Raw genomic sequence first — 26,262 nt, 5'->3', positions numbered from 1 at the left:
GCACAATGTTGCCTCTTTATCCGTACAGTCGACATCATTTATAACTATGTACATTTTAGAATAGAGTTCAAAGATTCTAATATTTTAGCAAGAAGGTTTAGAAATGGGCGGATAATGATTCAGGTCACAAATGTCTAGACCTACGTGTAGGTGCAGGACGTGGTACGCCTGCCAAACCTTGGGGATAATACCAGATATAATCAGCAGGTTAGAAATATGGGTGATTCATCAGTCAAGGGGGGCAGAGAGCTGCAGTAAAAATGAATGAAGCATATCAGTGGATTTAAAAAATATATTTTTTATGAGCAAGGCATCTAGCACATCAGATAGTTAAAAAAATATATATATCCAATTCGTCATATCCAATTGGTAGTTAGTCTTGTCTCATCGCTGCATCTCCCATACTCCCATACAGACTCGGGAGAGGCGACGGTCGAGAGCCGTGCGTCCGCCAAAACACAACCCAACCAGCCTTGCTGTCTCGCTGCCCTGCTGTCTCTCTGTCCTGCCGTCTCGCTGCCCTGCCGTCTCTCTGTCCTGCTGTCTCTCTGCCCTGCTGTCTCTCTGCCCTGCCGTCTCTCTGCCCTGACGTCTCTCTGCCCTGCCGTCTCTCTGCCCTGCCGTCTCTCTGCCCTGCCGTCTCTCTGCCCTGCCGTCTCTCTGCCCTGCCGTCTCTCTGCCCTGCCGTCTCTCTGCCCTGCCGTCTCGCTGCCCTGCCGTCTCGCTGCCCTGCCGTCTCGCTGCCCTGCCGTCTCTCTGCCCTGCCGTCTCTCTGCCCTGCCGTCTCTCTGCCCTGCCGTCTCTCTGCCCTGCCGTCTCGCTGCCCTGCCGTCTCGCTGCCCTGCCGTCTCGCTGCCCTGCCGTCTCTCTGCCCTGCCGTCTCTCTGCCCTGCCGTCTCGCTGCCCTGCCGTCTCTCTGCCCTGCCGTCTCTCTGCCCTGCCGTCTCTCTGCCCTGCCGTCTCTCTGCCCTGCCGTCTCTCTGCCCTGCCGTCTCGCTGCCCTGCCGTCTCGCTGCCCTGCCGTCTCTCTGCCCTGCCGTCTCTCTGCCCTGCCGTCTCGCTGCCCTGCCGTCTCGCTGCCCTGCCGTCTCGCTGCCCTGCCGTCTCGCTGCCCTGCCGTCTCGCTGCCCTGCCGTCTCTCTGCCCTGCCGTCTCGCTGCCCTGCCGTCTCGCTGCCCTGCCGTCTCTCTGCCCTGCCGTCTCTCTGCCCTGCCGTCTCTCTGCCCTGCCGTCTCCCTGCTCTGCCGTCTCGCTGCCCTGCCGTCTCGCGGGACGCCAGTCAATAGGCCCCCCACACACACACACTCTGATCATCCTCTCCTCTCCTGCAGGTTGATTACCAGATGGGTTTCCATGTGGACAACCCTGCAGCTATGAACCAACCACAGAGCAACATCTCTACCCAGGGGGAGGTGCCTCGCACAGCCTCAGGTCTGTCAACCAATCAGCACTTCCTTCAGAAAGTATTCACACCCCTGGTCTATGTTCGTGTTGTGTTACAGCCTGACTTTAACTATGGGTGAAATTACCACTCAAAACCCCATGGGGCGGCAGGGTAGCCTAGTGGTTAGAGCGTTGGACTAGTAACCGGAAGGTTGCGAGTTCAAACCCCCGAGCTGACAAGGTACAAATCTGTCGTTCTGCCCCTGAACAGGCAGTTAACCCACTGTTCCCAGGCCGTCATTGAAAATAAGAATTTGTTCTTAACTGACTTGCCTGGTTAAATAAAGGTAAAAAAAAAAAAAATATGTCACAGTGGAATTATGTTTTTTGAAATGTTTATAAATGTGAAATGTTTTGAGTCATTAAGTACTCAACCCCTTTGTTATGTCAAGCCTAAATAAGTTCAGGAGTAAAAATGTGCTTATCAAGTCACATAATAAGTTGCGTGGACTCACTCTGTTCAATAATGGTGTTTAACATGATTTTCAACGACTACCTCATCTCTGTACCCCACACATACAATTATCTGTAAGGTACCTCATCTCTGTACCCCACACATAAAATTATCTGTAAGGTACCTCATCTCTGTACCCCACACATACAATTATCGGTAAGGTCCCTCATCTCTGTACCCCACACATACAATTATCTGTAAGGTCCCTCATCTCTGTATCCCACACATACAATTATCTGTAAGGTCCCTCATCTCTGTATCCCACACATACAATTATCTGTAAGGTCCCTCATCTCTGTTCCCCACACATACAAATTATCTGTAAGGTCCCTCATCTCTGTACCCCACACATACAATTATCTGTAAGGTCCCTCATCTCTGTTCCCCACACATACAAATTATCTGTAAGGTCCCTCATCTCTGTACCCCACACATACAATTATCTGTAAGGTCCCTCATCTCTGTACCCCACACATACAATTATCTGTAATGTCCCTCATCTCTGTACCCCACACATACAATTATCTGTAAGGTCCCTCATCTCTGTACCCCACACATACAATTATCTGTACGGTCCCTCAGTTGAGCAGCGGAATTTCAAATACAGATTCAACCATAAAGACCAGGGAGGTTTTCCAATGTCTTGCAAAGAAGGGCACCTATTGGTCGATAGGCAACGTTATTAAATACACCCAGTCATTACAAAGATACAGTCGTCCTTCCAAACTCAGTTGCCGGAGAGGAAGGAAACCGCTGGGGGATTTCACCATGAGGCCAATGGTGACTTTAAAACAGAGTTGAATGGTTCAGTCTGTTTTCCATCAGATGAATTCTGTCTCTCAATTCAATTCAAGGGCTTTATTGTCGTGATAAAAATGTGTTAACATTGCCAAAGCAAGTGAGGTAGATAATATACAAAAGTGAAATAAACAATAAAAATTAACAGTAAACATTACACATACAGAAGTTTCAAAACAATAAAGACATCTCTCTCACTATCTCGCTGTCTCTCTGTCTCTCGCTGTCTCTCTATCTCTCGCTGTCTCTCTCACGATCTCTCTCTCTCGCTGTCTCTCACTGTCCCTGTCTCTCACTGTCTCTCTCTCTCTGTCTCTCTCTCTCGCTGTCTCTGTCTCTCTGTGTGTAGTGTTCAGAGTGGACCTGTTCTGCTCAGGAAAGGTGGATGGGGAAGTGGTCTTGACGGTACAACTCAACCTCACCGTCCATTCCAACAACTTCACAGTGCTCAACTTCAAGAGGAGGAAAATATGTCACATACGTAAGACTTGCTGTATTTAGAGTGAAGTATCTTTTCTGTCCCTGTGTCTACTGTCATACGTGTCCTCGCTCTTTAATGAGGTGTGTGTGGGGAAGGGAAAACTGCATTCTGAATGGTAATCAATTGTGTGATCCCATGGTTCTCTCCCTCAGGCGGTAGTGCTGAGTTAATGGAAGGGTTATACTGAGGGCAATGAAACTGTTTGTCTGCAGTTCTGCTGCTGCTATTTTCAGTCCTACTCCTAGGTAATTACACACAAGCTGACTCCTCTGGCCCGCTGCCCGCTGGTCATATGCTCACTCGGAGGAAATGGCCAATTAATGTAAACTCTGCTTATTTTAAGCACGAGTCAAATAAGAGATGGCAAGGAGATTAGTGTCTGTGGATGTCTTTCTCTCTCTCTCTCTCTCTCTCTCTCTCTCTCTCTCTCTCTCTCTCTCTCTCTGTGTGTCTCTCTCTGTCTCTCTCTCTCTCTCTCTCAATTCAATTCAAGGGGCTTTATTGGCATGGGAAACATGTGTTAACATTGCCAAAGCAAGTGAGGTAGATAATATATAAAGTGAAATAAACAATAAAAATCTCTCTCTCGGTGTGTCTCTCTCTCTCTCTCGGTGTGTCTCTCTCTCTCTCTCGGTGTGTCTCTCTCTCTCTCTCGGTGTCTGTGTCTCTCTCTCTCTCGGTGTGTGTCTCTCTCTCTCTCTCGGTGTGTGTCTCTCTCTCTCTCTCGGTGTCTCTCTCTCTCTCTCAGTGTGTCTCTCTCTCTCGGTGTGTCTCTCTCTCTCTCGGTGTGTCTCTCTCTCTCAGTGTGTCTCTCTCTCTCGGTGTGTCTCTCTCTCTCGGTGTGTCTCTCTCTCTCGGTGTGTCTCTCTCTCTCGGTGTGTCTCTCTCTCTCGGTGTGTCTGTCTCTCTCTCGGTGTGTCTCTCTGTCTGTCTGTTTGTCTCTCTCTCGGTGTGTCTGTCTCTCTCTCGGTGTGTCTGTCTCTCTCTTGGTGTGTCTGTCTGTCTGTCTGTCTGTCTGTCTGTCTGTCTGTCTGTCTGTCTGTCTGTCTGTCTGTCTGTCTCTCTGTGTCTCGCTCTCTCTGTGTCTCGCTCTCTCTGTGTCTCGCTCTCTCTGTGTGTCTCGCTCTCTCTGTGTGTCTCGCTCTCTCTCTGTGTGTCTCGCTCTCTCTCTGTGTGTCTCGCTCTCTCTCTGTGTGTCTCGCTCTCTCTCTGTGTGTCTCGCTCTCTCTCTGTCTCTCGCTCTCTCTCTGTGTCTCTCGCTCTCTCTCTGTGTCTCTCGCTCTCTCTCTCTGTCTCTCGCTCTCTCTCTGTGTCTCTCTCTCTCTCTGTGTCTCTCGCTCTCTCTGTGTGTCTCTCTCTCTCTCTGTGTCGCTCTCTCTCTCTGTGTGTCTGTCTGTCTAGTGCTGTTAAGCAGCTGGCTTGGGTTGTACTAACCTAGTTTCTCATAAAATACATCCCCAAAGTAGTACCCTGTCCTAGTTGTATCACATCTTGGCCCCATAAAGTGGGATTGAGACATGTTCAGTTTGTCTGAAGCGTTGGTGAGTTGCTGCTTCATGGCTGGTGCCTTGTGGACACAGATCTCGCTGACTCCTGTTACTTCTCCATCCTGTTTACTGATAGTATCTACAATGACAGCATTTCCAAGAGTTTCCTGTCTGACTCTTCTTCTCCTCTCTTAACAGGAATAGATCCTGATCTGAAGATCCCTCCCGTCTCCAACAATAAGACCGTTCAGCGGCCAGAGAGTAAGTATGTCTATGCATAGGACCACAGCATATACTGAGGGGTGGAGAGGGGACTGGTAGGGTGGAGAGGAGACTGGTAGGGTGGAGAGGAGACTGGTAGGGTGGAGAGGAGACTGGTAGGGTGGAGAGGAGACTGGTAGGGTGGAGAGGAGACTGGTAGGGTGGAGAGGGGACTGGTAGGGTGGAGAGGGGACTGGTAGGGTGGAGAGGGGACTGGTAGGGTGGAGAGGGGACTGGTAGGGTGGAGAGGGGACTGGTAGGGTGGAGAGGAGACTGGAAGGGTGGAGAGGAGACTGGTAGGGTGAAGAGGGGTGGAGAGGAGACTGGAAAGGTAAGCTAGAGGAGAGGCTTTTAACAGACACAAAGATGAAAGCTTTCAAAAATACACTGGGTGTTAGGAGAGGCTTTTCCAGGTACCCTGAGGGGAGCTCTTTCAGACAGAGCCTGGATCAAAGCCTCTGGTATTTCTGCATGTCTGTCACATCTCCCTCTTTAATCTCGCTCTCTGCTATATTTGGTCTGTGATGTCTTCCCTCCTCCAGATGGAGTGTCCATTCCTACCACTTCCACCAGGGTGTTTTATATCAGTGTCAGGCTCTGCTGTGCTGTCTCTCTCTCTCTCTAACCTCTGACCTCTATCCCTCTCTCTCCTCCAGATGGAGTGTCCATTCCTACCACCTCCACCAGGGTGTTCTATATCAGTGTTGGGGTCTGCTGTGCTGTCTCTCTCTCTCTCTCTAACCTCTGACCTCTATCCCTCTCTCACCTCCAGATGGAGTGTCCATTCCTACCACATCCACCAGATTGTTCTATATCAGTGTTGGGGTGTGCTGTCTGTCTCTCTCTCTCTGACCTCTGACCATCTCTCTCCTCCAGATGGAGTGTCCATTCCTACCACATCCACCAGATTGTTCTATATCAGTGTTGGGGTGTGCTGTCTGTCTCTCTCTCTCTGACCTCTGACCATCTCTCTCCTCCAGATGGAGTGTCCATTCCTACCACCTCTACCAGGGTGTTTTATATCAGTGTTGGGGTCTGCTGTGCTGTCTCTCTCTCTCTCTAACCTCTGACCTCTATCCCTCTCTCTCCTCCAGATGGAGTGTCCATTCCTACCACATCCACCAGGTTGTTCTATATCAGTGTTGGGGTCTGCTGTGCTGTCTCTCTCTCTCTCTAACCTCTGACCTCTATCCCTCTCTCTCCTCCAGATGGAGTGTCCATTCCTACCACATCCACCAGGGTGTTCTATATCAGTGTTGGGGTCTGCTGTGCTGTCTCTCTCTCTCTCTCTAACCTCTGACCTCTGACCGTCTCTCTCCTCCAGATGGAGTGTCCATTCCTACCACCTCTACCAGGGTGTTTTATATCAGTGTTGGGGTCTGCTGTGCTGTCATCTTCCTGGTAGCCATTGTTCTGGCTGTCATGCATCTACACAGCATGAAGAGAGTGGAGCTGGACGACAGGTTAGTACTGGGGTGCTGGATTAATATATAACACACACACACACACACACACACTCTCTTGGAAAGTATATTTTATCTCATTGAGAAAAACCTTTTCTAAATAAAAAATTTATAAACAGTTTTGTTACATTACAGCCTTATTCTAAAATTGATTAAATAGGTTTTTCCCTCATCAGTCTACATACACTACCCCATAATGACATCACAATACCCCATAATGACATCACAGTACCCCAAAGTGACATCACAATACCCCATAATGACATCACAGTACCCCAAAGTGACATCACAATACCCCATAATGACATCACAATACCCCATAATGACATCACAATACCCCATAATGACATCACAGTACCCCAAAGTGACATCACAATACCCCATAATGACATCACAGTACCCCAAAGTGACATCACAATACCCCATAATGACATCACAATACCCCATAATGACATCACAATACCCCATAATGACATCACAATACCCCCGCAATGACATCACAATACCCCATAATGACATCACAATACCCCATAATGACATCACAATACCCCCGCAATGACATCACAATACCCCCGCAAAGCTGATAAAAAGCTGATAGCACATTTACATAAGTATTCAGACCCTTTACTCAGTACTTTGTTGAAGCACCTTTGGCAGCGATTTAGAGCATCAAGTCTTGTTGAGTATGACGCTACAAGCTTGGCACACCTGTATTTGGGGAGTTTCTCTGCAGATCCTTTTAAACTCTGCCAGGTTGGAGAGGGGGAGCGTCGCTGCACAGCTATTTTCAGGTCTCTCCAGAGATGTTCAATGGGGTTCCAGTCCGGGCTCTGGTTGGGCCACTCAAGGACATTCAATCCACCACCACACTTCACCGTAGGGATGGTACCAGATTTCCTCCAGACTCTTAGCTTGGCTTTCAGGCCAAAGAGTTCAATCTTGGTTTCATCAGACCAGAGAATCTTGTTTCTCATGGTCTGCGAGTCCTTTAGGTACCTTTTGGTAAACTCCAAGTGGGCTGTCATGTACCTTTTACGGAGGAGTGGCTTCCGTCTGGCCACTCTACCATAAAGGCCTAATTGGTGAAGTGCTGCAGAGATGGTTGTCCTTCTGGAAGGTTCTCCCATCACCACAGAGGAACGGGTCCTTGGTCACCTCCCTGACCAAGGCCCTTCTTCCATGATTGCTCAGTTTGGCCGGCCAGCCTCTAGGAAGTCTCTTGGAGGTTCCAGACTTCTTCCATTTCAGAATGATGAGGCCACTGTGTTCTTGGGGACCTTCAATGCTGCAGAAATGTTTTGGTACCCTTCCCCAGATCTGTGCCTCAACACAATCCTGTCTCAAAGCACTACAGACAATTCCCTTGACCTCATGGCTTCGTTTCTGCTCTGACATGCACTGTCTACTGTGGTACCTTATATAGACAGGTGTGTGCCTTTCCAAATCATGTCCAATCAAATTAATTTACCACAGGTGGACTATAATCAAGTTGTAGAAACATCTCAGGGATGATCAATGGAAACAGTATTTACCTGAGCTCAATTTTGAGTCTCATAGCAAAGGGTCTGAATACTGAAGTAAATAAGGTCTTTCTATGTTTTGTGTAAACATTTCTAAATTATTATTGTGTAGATTGATGTGGGGAAAAAATAATTTCATACATTTTAGAATAAGGCTGTAACGTAACAAAATGTGAAAAAAAGTAAAGGGGTCTGAATACCTTTCGAATGCTTATATATATATATATGCAGCAGTAAGGAACGAGGAAAGTACAATTAAAAATATTTTATTAAAAAAATAAAGTACATTCCTTCCTGAAAGTGCTGCTGCAGGGAGGGGCTTGGATTGGGGTAGAGGATGGTTATGGGGATTGCAGCTGCAGGGAGGGGCTTGGATTGGGGTAGAGGATGGTTATGGGGATTGCTGCTGCAGGGAGGGGCTTGGATTGGGGTAGAGGATGGTTATGGGGATTGCTGCTGCAGGGAGGGGCTTGGATTGGGGTAGAGGATGGTTATGGGGATTGCTGCTGCAGGGAGGGGCTTGGATTGGGGTAGAGGATGGTTATGGGGATTGCAGCTGCAGGGAGGGGCTTGGATTGGGGTAGAGGATGGTTATGGGGATTGCTGCTGCAGGGAGGGGCTTGGATTGGGGTAGAGGATGGTTATGGGGATTGCTGCTGCAGGGAGGGGCTTGGATTGGGGTAGAGGATGGTTATGGGGATTGCAGCTGCAGGGAGGGGCTTGGATTGGGGTAGAGGATGGTTATGGGGATTGCTGCTGCAGGGAGGGGCTTGGATTGGGGTAGAGGATGGTTATGGGGATTGCTGCTGCAGGGAGGGGCTTGGATTGGGGTAGAGGATGGTTATGGGGATTGCTGCTGCAGGGAGGGGCTTGGATTGGGGTAGAGGATGGTTATGGGGATTGCTGCTGCAGGGAGGGGCTTGGATTGGGGTAGAGGATGGTTATGGGGATTGCAGCTGCAGGGAGGGGCTTGGATTGGGGTAGAGGATGGTTATGGGGATTGCTGCTGCAGGGAGGGGCTTGGATTGGGGTAGAGGATGGTTATGGGGATTGCTGCTGCAGGGAGGGGCTTGGATTGGGGTAGAGGATGGTTATGGGGATTGCAGCTGCAGGGAGGGGCTTGGATTGGGGTAGAGGATGGTTATGGGGATTGCTGCTGCAGGGAGGGGCTTGGATTGGGGTAGAGGATGGTTATGGGGATTGCTGCTGCAGGGAGGGGCTTGGATTGGGGTAGAGGATGGTTATGGGGATTGCTGCTGCAGGGAGGGGCTTGGATTGGGGTAGAGGATGGTTATGGGGATTGCTGCTGCAGGGAGGGGCTTGGATTGGGGTAGAGGATGGTTATGGGGATTGCTGCTGCAGGGAGGGGCTTGGATTGGGGTAGAGGATGGTTATGGGGATTGCTGCTGCAGGGAGGGGCTTGGATTGGGGTAGAGGATGGTTATGGGGATTGCTGCTGCAGGGAGGGGCTTGGATTGGGGTAGAGGATGGTTATGGGGATTGCTGCTGCAGGGAGGGGCTTGGATTGGGGTAGAGGATGGTTATGGGGATTGCTGCTGCAGGGAGGGGCTTGGATTGGGGTAGAGGATGGTTATGGGGATTGCTGCTGCAGGGAGGGGCTTGGATTGGGGTAGAGGATGGTTATGGGGATTGCTGCTGCAGGGAGGGGCTTGGATTGGGGTAGAGGATGGTTATGGGGATTGCTGCTGCAGGGAGGGGCTTGGATTGGGGTAGAGGATGGTTATGGGGATTGCTGCTACAGGGAGGGGCTTGGATTGGGGTAGAGGATGGTTATGGGGATTGCTGCTGCAGGGAGGGGCTTGGATTGGGGTAGAGGATGGTTATGGGGATTGCTGCTGCAGGGAGGGGCTTGGATTGGGGTAGAGGATGGTTATGGGGATTGCTGCTGCAGGGAGGGGCTTGGATTGGGGTAGAGGATGGTTATGGGGATTGCTGCTGCAGGGAGGGGCTTGGATTGGTGTAGAGGATGGTTATGGGGATTGCTGCTGCAGGGAGGGCCTTGGATTGGGGTAGAGGATGGTTATGGGGATTGCTGCTGCAGGGAGGGGCTTGGATTGGGGTAGAGGATGGTTATGGGGATTGCTGCTGCAGGGAGGGGCTTGGATTGGGGTAGAGGATGGTTATGGGGATTGCTGCTGCAGGGAGGGGCTTGGATTGGGGTAGAGGATGGTTATGGGGATTGCTGCTGCAGGGAGGGGCTTGGATTGGGGTAGAGGATGGTTATGGGGATTGCTGCTGCAGGGAGGGGCTTGGATTGGGGTAGAGGATGGTTATGGGGATTGCTGCTGCAGGGAGGGGCTTGGATTGGGGTAGAGGATGGTTATGGGGATTGCTGCTGCAGGGAGGGGCTTGGATTGGGGTAGAGGATGGTTATGGGGATTGCTGCTGCAGGGAGGGGCTTGGATTGGGGTAGAGGATGGTTATGGGGATTGCTGCTGCAGGGAGGGGCTTGGATTGGGGTAGAGGATGGTTATGGGGATTGCTGCTGCAGGGAGGGGCTTGGATTGGGGTAGAGGATGGTTATGGGGATTGCTGCTGCAGGGAGGGGCTTGGATTGGGGTAGAGGATGGTTATGGGGATTGCTGCTGCAGGGAGGGGCTTGGATTGGTGTAGAGGATGGTTATGGGGATTGCTGCTGCAGGGAGGGGCTTGGATTGGGGTAGAGGATGGTTATGGGGATTGCTGCTGCAGGGAGGGGCTTGGATTGGGGTAGAGGATGGTTATGGGGATTGCAGCTGCAGGGAGGGGCTTGGATTGGGGTAGAGGATGGTTATGGGGATTGCAGCTGCAGGGAGGGGCTTGGATTGGGGTAGAGGATGGTTATGGGGATTGCAGCTGCAGGGAGGGGCTTGGATTGGGGTAGAGGATGGTTATGGGGATTGCAGCTGCAGGGAGGGGCTTGGATTGGGGTAGAGGATGGTTATGGGGATTGCTGCTGCAGGGAGGGGCTTGGATTGGGGTAGAGGATGGTTATGGGGATTGCTGCTGCAGGGAGGGGCTTGGATTGGGGTAGAGGATGGTTATGGGGATTGCAGCTGCAGGGAGGGGCTTGGATTGGGGTAGAGGATGGTTATGGGGATTGCTGCTGCAGGGAGGGGCTTGGATTGGGGTAGAGGATGGTTATGGGGATTGCTGCTGCAGGGAGGGGCTTGGATTGGGGTAGAGGATGGTTATGGGGATTGCAGCTGCAGGGAGGGGCTTGGATTGGGGTAGAGGATGGTTATGGGGATTGCTGCTGCAGGGAGGGGCTTGGATTGGGGTAGAGGATGGTTATGGGGATTGCTGCTGCAGGGAGGGGCTTGGATTGGGGTAGAGGATGGTTATGGGGATTGCTGCTGCAGGGAGGGGCTTGGATTGGGGTAGAGGATGGTTATGGGGATTGCTGCTGCAGGGAGGGGCTTGGATTGGGGTAGAGGATGGTTATGGGGATTGCTGCTGCAGGGAGGGGCTTGGATTGGGGTAGAGGATGGTTATGGGGATTGCTGCTGCAGGGAGGGGCTTGGATTGGGGTAGAGGATGGTTATGGGGATTGCAGCTGCAGGGAGGGGCTTGGATTGGGGTAGAGGATGGTTATGGGGATTGCTGCTGCAGGGAGGGGCTTGGATTGGGGTAGAGGATGGTTATGGGGATTGCTGCTGCAGGGAGGGGCTTGGATTGGGGTAGAGGATGGTTATGGGGATTGCAGCTGCAGGGAGGGGCTTGGATTGGGGTTGAGGATGGTTATGGGGATTGCTGCTGCAGGGAGGGGCTTGGATTGGGGTAGAGGATGGTTATGGGGATTGCTGCTGCAGGGAGGGGCTTGGATTGGGGTAGAGGATGGTTATGGGGATTGCTGCTGCAGGGAGGGGCTTGGATTGGGGTAGAGGATGGTTATGGGGATTGCTGCTGCAGGGAGGGGCTTGGATTGGGGTAGAGGATGGTTATGGGGATTGCTGCTGCAGGGAGGGGCTTGGATTGGGGTAGAGGATGGTTATGGGGATTGCTGCTGCAGGGAGGGGCTTGGATTGGGGTAGAGGATGGTTATGGGGATTGCTGCTGCAGGGAGGGGCTTGGATTGGGGTAGAGGATGGTTATGGGGATTGCTGCTGCAGGGAGGGGCTTGGATTGGGGTAGAGGATGGTTATGGGGATTGCTGCTGCAGGGAGGGGCTTGGATTGGGGTAGAGGATGGTTATGGGGATTGCTGCTGCAGGGAGGGGCTTGGATTGGGGTAGAGGATGGTTATGGGGATTGCTGCTGCAGGGAGGGGCTTGGATTGGGGTAGAGGATGGTTATGGGGATTGCTGCTGCAGGGAGGGGCTTGGATTGGGGTAGAGGATGGTTATGGGGATTGCTGCTGCAGGGAGGGGTGCTACTAAAAGCTTGTTTCAGTAAGGAGCAGCACAGTTTCATGTCCGTGTTACAGCAGAAACAGACTGAACCACATGAATGCCCGGCAGGGTCCGTATTCAGTCCGCTGTTCTTTTCATACACAATTATATTCATTTATTTCAATATTATTATTATTTTTTTAAACATTTATAACCATCATTATACGCTAATTATGCCAGTCCTAGTGTTGTTCCTCGTGAGCCAACACAGCTTGGCTTTTAATATTTGCAAAGATATGTGCTTAGATGGATTTAGAGAGCGAGTTGAAACCTGCTCAATGTTTATGAAGCTAATAAATGAACTGTCCCCTCCAGGTGTCTAGACCACTGTATTAGTTTGGTTATCAGAACAACAGGGGTGCTGATGTAGGATCAGTTTGACCTTCTTTTTTTTAAACTCCTAATGGATCAGAAAGGGGACTTGATCCTAGATCAGTTGTCCTTTGTACTCTGAGAGAAACATCCTAACACCGTAAGGGATGGTGTCAGGTGTTAGGACTTTAGATTATTGAATTAATACTAAGCTGTGTTCTAGTTAATATTTTCTGCCACGGTTTCCATCTTGGTAGATTCATATCAGCCCCTTGTCACTCAGTCTGTGTTATCTTGTTGAAAATATTCCTCGGTTTGTCTTGCCTCTCTTCTCTCTCTCTCTCTCTGTCTCTCTCTCTGTCTCTCTCTCTGTCTCTCTCTCTGTCTCTCTCTGTCTCTCTCTGTCTCTCTCTGTCTCTCTCTGTCTCTCTCTGTCTCTCTCTGTCTGTCTCTCTCTCTTCTTCTCTCACTCTCTCTCTCTCTCTCTCACACAGCAGAACAAAGTGTCTCACATGCTCCCACAGCCAGCCAGGGATCTATCTAATGTAATATTTGAGAGAAATCGAGTTGTTTTTAATGCTGTTTGTTAGATTTGATCAGACTTGTTGGTGAGATTTTTGCAGTGAACAGACAAACTCTTGTTGGTTGTTTTAAGTAGGACGATGCTAAACAGGTTTTACTGAGTGAAACGTTGTCTTGAACAGCAGCGCTTGGGTTCTCTGTCTGTATGAAGGACGAGCAGACAGTAGGTCCCGACCAGAGAGAGAATTAGACCAGGGAGTTCTCTGTCTGTATGAAGGACGAGCAGACAGTAGGTCCCGACCAGAGAGAGAATTAGACCAGGGAGTTCTCTGTCTGTATGAAGGACGAGCAGACAGTAGGTCCCGACCAGAGAGAGAATTAGACCAGGGAGTTCTCTGTCTATATGAAGGACTAGCAGACAGTAGGTCCCGACCAGAGAGAGAATTAGACCAGGGAGTTCTCTGTCTGTATGAAGGACGAGCAGACAGTAGGTCCCGACCAGAGAGAGAATTAGACCAGGGAGTTCTCTGTCTGTATGAAGGACGAGCAGACAGTAGGTCCCGACCAGAGAGAGAATTAGACCAGGGAGTTCTCTGTCTGTATGAAGGACGAGCAGACAGTAGGTCCCGACCAGAGAGAGAATTAGACCAGGGAGTTCTCTGTCTGTATGAAGGACGAGCAGACAGTAGGTCCCTACCAGAGAGAGAATTAGACCAGGGAGTTCTCTGTCTGTATGAAGGACGAGCAGACAGTAGGTCCCGACCAGAGAGAGAATTAGACCAGGGAGTTCTCTGTCTGTATGAAGGACTAGCAGACAGTAGGTCCCGACCAGAGAGAGAATTAGACCAGGGAGTTCTCTGTCTGTATGAAGGACGAGCAGACAGTAGGTCCCTACCAGAGAGAGAATTAGACCAGGGAGTTCTCTGTCTGTATGAAGGACGAGCAGACAGTAGGTCCCTACCAGAGAGAGAATTAGACCAGGGAGTTCTCTGTCTGTATGAAGGACGAGCAGACAGTAGGTCCCGACCAGAGAGAGAATTAGACCAGGGAGTTCTCTGTCTGTATGAAGGACGAGCAGACAGTAGGTCCCGACCAGAGAGAGAATTAGACCAGGGAGTTCTGTCTGTATGAAGGACGAGCAGACAGTAGGTCCCGACCAGAGAGAGAATTAGACCAGGGAGTTCTGTCTGTATGAAGGACGAGCAGACAGTAGGTCCCGACCAGAGAGAGAATTAGACCAGGGAGTTCTCTGTCTGTATGAAGGACGAGCAGACAGTAGGTCCCTACCAGAGAGAGAATTAGACCAGGGAGTTCTCTGTCTGTATGAAGGACGAGCAGACAGTAGGTCCCTACCAGAGAGAGAATTAGACCAGGGAGTTCTCTGTCTGTATGAAGGACGAGCAGACAGTAGGTCCCGACCAGAGAGAGAATTAGACCAGGGAGTTCTCTGTCTGTATGAAGGACGAGCAGACAGTAGGTCCCGACCAGAGAGAGAATTAGACCAGGGAGTTCTGTCTGTATGAAGGACGAGCAGACAGTAGGTCCCGACCAGAGAGAGAATTAGACCAGGGAGTTCTGTCTGTATGAAGGACGAGCAGACAGTAGGTCCCGACCAGAGAGAGAATTAGACCAGGGAGTTCTCTGTCTGTATGAAGGACGAGCAGACAGTAGGTCCCGACCAGAGAGAGAATTAGACCAGGGAGTTCTCTGTCTGTATGAAGGACGAGCAGACAGTAGGTCACGACCAGAGAGAGAATTAGACCAGGGAGTTCTCTGTCTGTATGAAGGACGAGCAGACAGTAGGTCCCGACCAGAGAGAGAATTAGACCAGGGAGTTCTCTGTCTGTATGAAGGACTAGCAGACAGTAGGTCCCGACCAGAGAGAGAATTAGACCAGGGAGTTCTCTGTCTGTATGAAGGACGAGCAGACAGTAGGTCCCGACCAGAGAGAGAATTAGACCAGGGAGTTCTCTGTCTGTATGAAGGACGAGCAGACAGTAGGTCCCGACCAGAGAGAGAATTAGACCAGGGAGTTCTCTGTCTGTATGAAGGACGAGCAGACAGTAGGTCCCGACCAGAGAGAGAATTAGACCAGGGAGTTCTCTGTCTGTATGAAGGACTAGTAGACAGTAGGTCCCGACCAGAGAGAGAATTAGACCAGGGAGTTCTCTGTCTGTATGAAGGACGAGCAGACAGTAGGTCCCTACCAGAGAGAGAATTAGACCAGGGAGTTCTCTGTCTGTATGAAGGACGAGCAGACAGTAGGTCCCTACCAGAGAGAGAATTAGACCAGGGAGTTCTCTGTCTGTATGAAGGACGAGCAGACAGTAGGTCCCGACCAGAGAGAGAATTAGACCAGGGAGTTCTCTGTCTGTATGAAGGACGAGCAGACAGTAGGTCCCGACCAGAGAGAGAATTAGACCAGGGAGTTCTGTCTGTATGAAGGACGAGCAGACAGTAGGTCCCGACCAGAGAGAGAATTAGACCAGGGAGTTCTGTCTGTATGAAGGACGAGCAGACAGTAGGTCCCGACCAGAGAGAGAATTAGACCAGGGAGTTCTCTGTCTGTATGAAGGACGAGCAGACAGTAGGTCCCTACCAGAGAGAGAATTAGACCAGGGAGTTCTCTGTCTGTATGAAGGACGAGCAGACAGTAGGTCCCGACCAGAGAGAGAATTAGACCAGGGAGTTCTCTGTCTGTATGAAGGACGAGCAGACAGTAGGTCCCGACCAGAGAGAGAATTAGACCAGGGAGTTCTGTCTGTATGAAGGACGAGCAGACAGTAGGTCCCGACCAGAGAGAGAATTAGACCAGGGAGTTCTGTCTGTATGAAGGACGAGCAGACAGTAGGTCCCGACCAGAGAGAGAATTAGACCAGGGAGTTCTCTGTCTGTATGAAGGACGAGCAGACAGTAGGTCCCGACCAGAGAGAGAATTAGACCAGGGAGTTCTCTGTCTGTATGAAGGACGAGCAGACAGTAGGTCACGACCAGAGAGAGAATTAGACCAGGGAGTTCTCTGTCTGTATGAAGGACGAGCAGACAGTAGGTCCCGACCAGAGAGAGAATTAGACCAGGGAGTTCTCTGTCTGTATGAAGGACGAGCAGACAGTAGGTCCCGACCAGAGAGAGAATTAGACCAGGGAGTTCTCTGTCTGTATGAAGGACGAGCAGACAGTAGGTCCCTACCAGAGAGAGAATTAGACCAGGGAGTTCTCTGTCTGTATGAAGGACGAGCAGACAGTAGGTCCCTACCAGAGAGAGAATTAGACCAGGGAGTTCTCTGTCTGTATGAAGGACGAGCAGACAGTAGGTCCCGACCAGAGAGAGAATTAGACCAGGGAGTTCTCTGTCTGTATGAAGGACGAGCAGACAGTAGGTCCCGACCAGAGAGAGAATTAGACCAGGGAGTTCTGTCTGTATGAAGGACGAGCAGACAGTAGGTCCCGACCAGAGAGAGAATTAGACCAGGGAGTTCTCTGTCTGTATGAAGGACGAGCAGACAGTAGGTCCCGACCAGAGAGAGAATTAGACCAGGGAGTTCTGTCTGTATGAAGGACGAGCAGACAGTAGGTCCCGACCAGAGAGAGAATTAGACCAGGGAGTTCTGTCTGTATGAAGGACGAGCAGACAGTAGGTCCCGACCAGAGAGAGAATTAGACCAGGGAGTTCTCTGTCTGTATGAAGGACGAGCAGACAGTAGGTCCCTACCAGAGAGAGAATTAGACCAGGGAGTTCTCTGTCTGTATGAAGGACGAGCAGACAGTAGGTCCCGACCAGAGAGAGAATTAGACCAGGGAGTTCTCTGTCTGTATGAAGGACGAGCAGACAGTAGGTCCCGACCAGAGAGAGAATTAGACCAGGGAGTTCTGTCTGTATGAAGGACGAGCAGACAGTAGGTCCCGACCAGAGAGAGAATTAGACCAGGGAGTTCTCTGTCTGTATGAAGGACGAGCAGACAGTAGGTCCCGACCAGAGAGAGAATTAGACCAGGGAGTTCTCTGTCTGTATGAAGGACGAGCAGACAGTAGGTCACGACCAGAGAGAGAATTAGACCAGGGAGTTCTCTGTCTGTATGAAGGACGAGCAGACAGTAGGTCCCGACCAGAGAGAGAATTAGACCAGGGAGTTCTCTGTCTGTATGAAGGACGAGCAGACAGTAGGTCCCGACCAGAGAGAGAATTAGACCAGGGAGTTCTCTGTCTGTATGAAGGACGAGCAGACAGTAGGTCCCTACCAGAGAGAGAATTAGACCAGGGAGTTCTCTGTCTGTATGAAGGACGAGCAGACAGTAGGTCCCTACCAGAGAGAGAATTAGACCAGGGAGTTCTCTGTCTGTATGAAGGACGAGCAGACAGTAGGTCCCGACCAGAGAGAGAATTAGACCAGGGAGTTCTCTGTCTGTATGAAGGACGAGCAGACAGTAGGTCCCGACCAGAGAGAGAATTAGACCAGGGAGTTCTGTCTGTATGAAGGACGAGCAGACAGTAGGTCCCGACCAGAGAGAGAATTAGACCAGGGAGTTCTGTCTGTATGAAGGACGAGCAGACAGTAGGTCCCGACCAGAGAGAGAATTAGACCAGGGAGTTCTCTGTCTGTATGAAGGACGAGCAGACAGTAGGTCCCGACCAGAGAGAGAATTAGACCAGGGAGTTCTCTGTCTGTATGAAGGACGAGCAGACAGTAGGTCACGACCAGAGAGAGAATTAGACCAGGGAGTTCTCTGTCTGTATGAAGGACGAGCAGACAGTAGGTCCCGACCAGAGAGAGAATTAGACCAGGGAGTTCTCTGTCTGTATGAAGGACGAGCAGACAGTAGGTCCCGACCAGAGAGAGAATTAGACCAGGGAGTTCTCTGTCTGTATGAAGGACGAGCAGACAGTAGGTCCCGACCAGAGAGAGAATTAGACCAGGGAGTTCTCTGTCTGTATGAAGGACGAGCAGACAGTAGGTCCCGACCAGAGAGAGAATTAGACCAGGGAGTTCTCTGTCTGTATGAAGGACTAGCAGACAGTAGGTCCCGACCAGAGAGAGAATTAGACCAGGGAGTTCTCTGTCTGTATGAAGGACGAGCAGACAGTAGGTCCCGACCAGAGAGAGAATTAGACCAGGGAGTTCTCTGTCTGTATGAAGGACTAGCAGACAGTAGGTCCCGACCAGAGAGAGAATTAGACCAGGGAGTTCTCTGTCTGTATGAAGGACGAGCAGACAGTAGGTCCCGACCAGAGAGAGAATTAGACCAGGGAGTTCTCTGTCTGTATGAAGGACGAGCAGACAGTAGGTCCCGACCAGAGAGAGAATTAGACCAGGGAGTTCTCTGTCTGTATGAAGGACGAGCAGACAGTAGGTCCCGACCAGAGAGAGAATTAGACCAGGGAGTTCTCTGTCTGTATGAAGGACGAGCAGACAGTAGGTCCCGACCAGAGAGAGAATTAGACCAGGGAGTTCTCTGTCTGTATGAAGGACTAGCAGACAGTAGGTCCCGACCAGAGAGAGAATTAGACCAGGGAGTTCTCTGTCTGTATGAAGGACGAGCAGACAGTAGGTCCCGACCAGAGAGAGAATTAGACCAGGGAGTTCTCTGTCTGTATGAAGGACTAGCAGACAGTAGGTCCCGACCAGAGAGAGAATTAGACCAGGGAGTTCTCTGTCTGTATGAAGGACGAGCAGACAGTAGGTCCCGACCAGAGAGAGAATTAGACCAGGGAGTTCTCTGTCTGTATGAAGGACGAGCAGACAGTAGGTCCCGACCAGAGAGAGAATTAGACCAGGGAGTTCTCTGTCTGTATGAAGGACGAGCAGACAGTAGGTCCCGACCAGAGAGAGAATTAGACCAGGGAGTTCTCTGTCTGTATGAAGGACGAGCAGACAGTAGGTCCCGACCAGAGAGAGAATTAGACCAGGGAGTTCTCTGTCTGTATGAAGGACGAGCAGACAGTAGGTCACGACCAGAGAGAGAATTAGACCAGGGAGTTCTCTGTCTGTATGAAGGACGAGCAGACAGTAGGTCCCGACCAGAGAGAGAATTAGACCAGGGAGTTCTCTGTCTGTATGAAGGACGAGCAGACAGTAGGTCCCGACCAGAGAGAGAATTAGACCAGGGAGTTCTCTGTCTGTATGAAGGACGAGCAGACAGTAGGTCCCGACCAGAGAGAGAATTAGACCAGGGAGTTCTCTGTCTGTATGAAGGACGAGCAGACAGTAGGTCCCGACCAGAGAGAGAATTAGACCAGGGAGTTCTCTGTCTGTATGAAGGACTAGCAGACAGTAGGTCCCGACCAGAGAGAGAATTAGACCAGGGAGTTCTCTGTCTGTATGAAGGACGAGCAGACAGTAGGTCCCGACCAGAGAGAGAATTAGACCAGGGAGTTCTCTGTCTGTATGAAGGACTAGCAGACAGTAGGTCCCGACCAGAGAGAGAATTAGACCAGGGAGTTCTCTGTCTGTATGAAGGACGAGCAGACAGTAGGTCCCGACCAGAGAGAGAATTAGACCAGGGAGTTCTCTGTCTGTATGAAGGACGAGCAGACAGTAGGTCCCGACCAGAGAGAGAATTAGACCAGGGAGTTCTCTGTCTGTATGAAGGACGAGCAGACAGTAGGTCCCGACCAGAGAGAGAATTAGACCAGGGAGTTCTCTGTCTGTATGAAGGACGAGCAGACAGTAGGTCCCGACCAGAGAGAGAATTAGACCAGGGAGTTCTCTGTCTGTATGAAGGACTAGCAGACAGTAGGTCCCGACCAGAGAGAGAATTAGACCAGGGAGTTCTCTGTCTGTATGAAGGACGAGCAGACAGTAGGTCCCGACCAGAGAGAGAATTAGACCAGGGAGTTCTCTGTCTGTATGAAGGACTAGCAGACAGTAGGTCCCGACCAGAGAGAGAATTAGACCAGGGAGTTCTCTGTCTGTATGAAGGACGAGCAGACAGTAGGTCCCGACCAGAGAGAGAATTAGACCAGGGAGTTCTCTGTCTGTATGAAGGACGAGCAGACAGTAGGTCCCGACCAGAGAGAGAATTAGACCAGGGAGGTCTGTCAGACTAGTCCTAGCAAATCGAACGCTAATTTGGCCTGTTTACTAACAAGGGATTTCAGCATCAGCAGCTTCACTACTCTTACAGTACTCTACCTGTATTGATCTACAGTACTCTACCTGTATTGATCTACAGTACTCTACCTGTATTGATCTACAGTACTCTACCTGTATTGATCTACAGTACTCTACCTGTATTGATCTACAGTACTCTACCTGTATTGATCTACAGTACTCTAACTGTATTGATCTACAGTATGTGGTATGTGGTAATAATAGCTAATACTTCCTAGTACTATTTTAAAAGAAAAATCAAAACAATTGTATAGTACCTGTATTGATCTACAGTACTCTACCTGTATTGATCTACTACTGCTAGAGTACTCTACCTGTATTGATCTACTGTATTAAACAACAGATGTACTCACATTGGATGGGTTGATTAGGATTCAACAGCCTAATACATACTTGTAGAGTAGGTTTACCCCGTTATTAATGTACCTGCTAATGGAATGTAGTTTTTTCATGTAAAGACACACATTAATCAAACACAAACACATTAAAGAATCAAACACATTAAAGAATCAAACACATTAAAGAATCAAACACATTAAAGAATCAAACACATTAAAGAATCAAACACATTAAAGAATCAAACACATTAAAGAATCAAACACATTAAAGAATCAAACACATTAAAGAATCAAACACATTAAAGAATCAAACACATTAAAGAAGAATAAAAAAATGGACTTATTCAAACTGGAGATGTCCTCAATGGCCCTGCATGTGATTTGAATGTCGTAATACAACGACGAGTTGTCTAACTAAGTCTATGGTCTATAGACACAACAGGGTTACTCCAGGGCGATGTCAATAGGAGCAGAGCAGGTGTTTAGGTGGCCAATAGGAGCAGAGCAGGTGTTTAGGTGGCCAATAGGAGCAGAGCAGGTGTTTAGGTGGCCAATAGGAGCAGAGCAGGTGGTTAGGTGGCCAATAGGAGCGGAGCAGAGACGTAGCGTTTACCTTTAATAATGATGTTTGTGAAGTGGCAGGTGTTGTTGTCTTCCTCCCACTCTCCCCTCCTTCCTTGCTTTCATCACAAGTATTGTTGTTATCTCTGTCTCCCTTCCTCTCTTCCAGTGTTTCAGACAGTGGCAGTTCCCAGGGCCTGTCCCAGCCGTCCACCCAGACCACCCAGTACCTGAGAGCTGACACACCCAACAACGCCAGTGCTGTCACCAGTAAGACACACACACACACTCATCACACCAGCGCAGCTATGTACATGTCAACGCACACAAAAACACACAGAGAGAGAAAGAAACAGTAAGATCCTTCCCATTTACACACAGAAAATAACAGCATCCAATTAACATCGTATAGTATCCAGTAACATCGTATAGTATCCAGTAACATCGTATAGTATCCAGTAACATCGTATAGTATCCAGTAACGTCTTATCCAGTAACATCGTATAGTATCCATTAACATCGTATAGTGTCCAGTAACATCGTATAGTGTCCAGTAACATCGTATAGTATCCAGTAACATCGTATAGTATCCAGTAACATCGTATAGTATCCAGTAACATCGTATAGTATCCAGTAACGTCTTATCCAGTAACATCATATAGTGTCCAGTAACGTCTTATCCAGTAACATCGTATAGTGTCCAGTAACGTCTTATCCAGTAACATCGTATAGTATCCAGTAACGTCTTATCCAGTAACATCGTATAGTATCCAGTAACATCGTATAGTGTCCAGTAACATCGTATAGTGTCCAGTAACATCGTATAGTATCCAGTAACATCGTATAGTATCCAGTAACATCGTATAGTATCCAGTAACATCGTATAGTATCCAGTAACGTCTTATCCAGTAACATCGTATAGTGTCCAGTAACGTCTTATCCAGTAACATCGTATAGTATCCAGTAAGGTCTTATCCAGTAACGTCGTATAGTATCCAGTAACGTCGTATAGTGTCCAGTAACATCGTATAGTATCCAGTAACATCGTATAGTATCCAGTAACATCGTATAGTGTCCAGTAACGTCTTATCCAGTAACATCGTATAGTATCCAGTAACGTCTTATCCAGTAACATCGTATAGTGTCCAGTAACATCGTATAGTGTCCAGTAACATCGTATAGTATCCAGTAACATCGTATAGTGTCCAGTAACATCGTATAGTGTCCAGTAACATCGTATAGTGTCCAGTAACATCGTATAGTGTCCAGTAACATCGTATAGTGTCCAGTAACATCGTATAGTGTCCAGTAACATCGTATAGTGTCCAGTAACATCGTATAGTGTCCAGTAACATCGTATAGTGTCCAGTAACATCGTATAGTATCCAGTAACATCGTATAGTGTCCAGTAACATCGTATAGTGTCCAGTAACATCGTATAGTGTCCAGTAACATCGTATAGTGTCCAGTAACATCGTATAGTGTCCAGTAACATCGTATAGTGTCCAGTAACATCGTATAGTGTCCAGTAACATCGTATAGTGTCCAGTAACATCGTATAGTGTCCAGTAACATCGTATAGTGTCCAGTAACATCGTATAGTATCCAGTAACATCGTATAGTGTCCAGTAACATCGTATAGTGTCCAGTAACATCGTATAGTGTCCAGTAACATCGAATAGTATCCAGTAACATCGTATTGTATCCAGTAACATCTTATCCAGTAACATCATATAGTATCCAGTAACGTCGTATAGTGTCCAGTAACGTGTAGTATCGTGTAGTATCCGGTAACGTCTTATAGTATCCGGTAACGTCGTATAGTATCCAGTAACATCGTATAGTATCCAGTAACGTCTTATCCAGTAACATCGTATAGTATCCAGTAACATCTTATTCAGTAACATTGTATAGTATCCAGTAACGTCGTATAGTATCCAGTAACGTCTTATCCAGTAACGTCGTATAGTATCCAGTAACGTCTTATCCAGTAACGTCGTATAGTGTCCAGTAACATCTTATTCAGTAACATTGTATAGTATCCAGTAACGTCGTATAGTATCCAGTAACATCTTATCCAGTAACATCGTATAGTATCCAGTAACGTCGTATAGTATCCAGTAACGTCGTATAGTATCCAGTAACGTCGTATAGTATCCAGTAACGTCGTATAGTATCCAGTAACGTCGTATAGTATCCAGTAACGTCGTATAGTATCCAGTAACGTCGTATAGTATCCAGTAACGTCGTATAGTATCCAGTAACATCGTATAGTATCCAGTAACATCGTATAGTATCCAGTCACATCGTATAGTATCCAGTAACATCGTATAGTATCCAGTAACATCGTATAGTATCCAGTAACATCGTATAGTATCCAGTAACGTCTTATCCAGTAACATCGTATAGTATCCAGTAACGTCGTATAGTATCCAGTAACGTCGTATAGTATCCAGTAACATCGTATAGTATCCAGTAACATCGTATAGTATCCAGTAACATCGTATAGTATCCAGTAACATCGTATAGTATCCAGTAACGTCGTATAGTATCCAGTAACATCGTATAGTATCCAGTAACATCGTATAGTATCCAGTAACGTCGTATAGTATCCAGTAACGTCGTATAGTATCCAGTAACGTCGTATAGTATCCAGTAACATCGTATAGTATCCAGTAACGTCGTATAGTATCCAGTAACATCGTATAGTGTCCAGTAACATCGTATAGTGTCCAGTAACATCGTATAGTATCCAGTAACATCGTATAGTATCCAGTCATGTCTTATCCAGTAACGTCGTATAGTATCCAGTAACGTCGTATAGTATCCAGTAACGTCGTATAGTATCCAGTAACATCGTATAGTATCCAGTAACATCTTATCCAGTAACGTCGTATAGTATCCAGTAACGTCGTATAGTATCCAGTAACGTCGTATAGTATCCAGTAACGTCGTATAGTATCCAGTAACGTCGTATAGTATCCAGTAACGTCGTATAGTATCCAGTAACGTCGTATAGTGTACAGTAACATCGTATAGTGTCCAGTAACATCGTATAGTGTCCAGTAACATCGTATTGTATCCAGTAACATCTTACCCAGTAACATCGTATAGTATCCAGTAACATCTTATTCAGTAACGTCGTATAGTATCCAGTAACGTCGTATAGTATCCAGTAACGTCGTATAGTATCTAGTAACGTCGTATAGTATCCAGTAACGTCGTACAGTATCCAGTAACGTTGTATAGTATCCAGTAACGTCGTATAGTATCCAGTAACGTCGTATAGTTTCCAGTAACGTCGTATAGTATCCAGTAACGTCGTATAGTATCCAGTAACGTCGTATAGTATCCAGTAACGTCTTATCCAGTAACATCGTATAGTATCCAGTAACGTCGTATAGTATCCAGTAACGTCGTATAGTTTCCAGTAACATCGTATAGTATCCAGTAACATTGTATAGTATCCAGTAACATTGTATAGTATCCAGTAACGTCGTATAGTATCCAGTAACGTCGTATAGTTTCCAGTAACGTCGTATAGTATCCAGTAACATCGTATAGTATCCAGTAACGTCGTATAGTATCCAGTAACGTCGTATAGTATCCAGTAACGTCGTATAGTATCCAGTAACGTCGTATAGTATCCAGTAACATTGTATAGTATCCAGTAACATCGTATAGTATCCAGTAACGTCTTATCCAGTAACATCGTCTAGTATCCAGTAACATCTTATTCAGTAACATTGTATAGTATCCAGTAACGTCGTATAGTATCCAGTAACGTCTTATCCAGTAACATTGTATAGTATCCAGTAACGTCTTATCCAGTAACATCGTATAGTATCCAGTAACGTCGTATAGTGTCCAGTAACATCGTATAGTGTCCAGTAACATCTTATTCAGTAACATTGTATAGTATCCAGTAACGTCGTATAGTATCCAGTAACATCGTATAGTATCCAGTAACGTCGTATAGTATCCAGTAACGTCGTATAGTATCCAGTAACGTCGTATAGTATCCAGTAACGTCGTATAGTATCCAGTAACATCGTATAGTATCCAGTAACATCGTATAGTATCCAGTAACATCGTATAGTATCCAGTCACATCGTATAGTATCCAGTCATGTCTTATCCAGTAACGTCGTATAGTATCCAGTAACGTCGTATAGTATCCAGTAACGTCGAATAGTATCCAGTAACGTCGTATAGTATCCAGTAACGTCGTATAGTTTCCAGTAACATCTTATCCAGTAACATCGTATAGTATCCAGTAACGTTGTATAGTATCCAGTAACGTCGTATAGTATCCAGTAACGTCGTATCCAGTAACGTCGTATAGTATCCAGTAACGTCGTATAGTATCCAGTAACGTTGTATAGTATCCAGTAACATCTTATCCAGTAACGTCGTATAGTATCCAGGAACGTCGTATAGTATCCAGTAACATCGTATAGTGTCCAGTAACATCGTATAGTATCCAGTAACATCGTATAGTATCCAGTCATGTCTTATCCAGCAACATAGTATAGTATCCAGTAACATCGTATAGTGTCCAGTAACATTGTATAGTATCCAGTAACATCGTATTGTATCCAGTAACATCGTATAGTATCCAGTAACGTCGTATAGTATCCAGTAACGTCGTATAGTATCCAGTAACGTCGTATAGTGTCCAGTAACGTCGTATAGTGTCCAGTAACATCGTATAGTGTCCAGTAACGTCGTATAGTATCCAGTAACGTCGTATAGTATCCAGTAACGTCGTATAGTGTCCAGTAACATCGTATAGTGTCCAGTAACGTCGTATAGTATCCAGTAACGTCGTATAGTATCCAGTAACGTCGTATAGTATCCAGTAACGTCGTATAGTATCCAGTAACGTCGTATAGTGTCCAGTAACATCGTATAGTATCCAGTAACGTCGTATAGTATCCAGTAACATCGTATAGTATCCAGTAACGTCGTATAGTATCCAGTAACGTCGTATAGTATCCAGTAACATCGTATAGTATCCAGTAACATCGTATAGTATCCAGTAACGTCGTATAGTATCCAGTAACGTCGTATAGTATCCAGTAACATTGTATAGTATCCAGTAACGTCTTATCCAGTAACGTCGT

The 26,262-nt window shown here is 47.9% G+C and overlaps 1 protein-coding gene across 2 annotated transcripts in view; it reads left to right on the top strand.

Annotated features, from left to right (window-relative positions):
* The window catches only part of LOC110524778 (receptor like tyrosine kinase), a 118,348-nt gene that overhangs the window by 49,243 nt on the left and 42,843 nt on the right, over nucleotides 1–26,262 (top strand). For both annotated transcript variants that reach the window (XM_036982788.2, XM_036982740.2), the window contains exons 3-7: nucleotides 1,332–1,431; nucleotides 3,045–3,176; nucleotides 4,862–4,924; nucleotides 6,249–6,387; nucleotides 21,307–21,407. In XM_036982788.2, the coding sequence (XP_036838683.2) occupies nucleotides 1,332–1,431; nucleotides 3,045–3,176; nucleotides 4,862–4,924; nucleotides 6,249–6,387; nucleotides 21,307–21,407 (535 nt within the window). The remainder of the gene's footprint in view (nucleotides 1–1,331; nucleotides 1,432–3,044; nucleotides 3,177–4,861; nucleotides 4,925–6,248; nucleotides 6,388–21,306; nucleotides 21,408–26,262) is intronic.

The sequence above is a fragment of the Oncorhynchus mykiss genome, chromosome 1 (genome assembly GCF_057628025.1).
Source record: "Oncorhynchus mykiss isolate SJ-2025 chromosome 1, ASM5762802v1, whole genome shotgun sequence".
In the NCBI taxonomy this organism is placed as follows: domain Eukaryota; kingdom Metazoa; phylum Chordata; class Actinopteri; order Salmoniformes; family Salmonidae; genus Oncorhynchus; species Oncorhynchus mykiss.
Note: the sequence above shows the minus strand (reverse complement) of the source record. Positions and strands in the feature narration are given on the sequence as shown.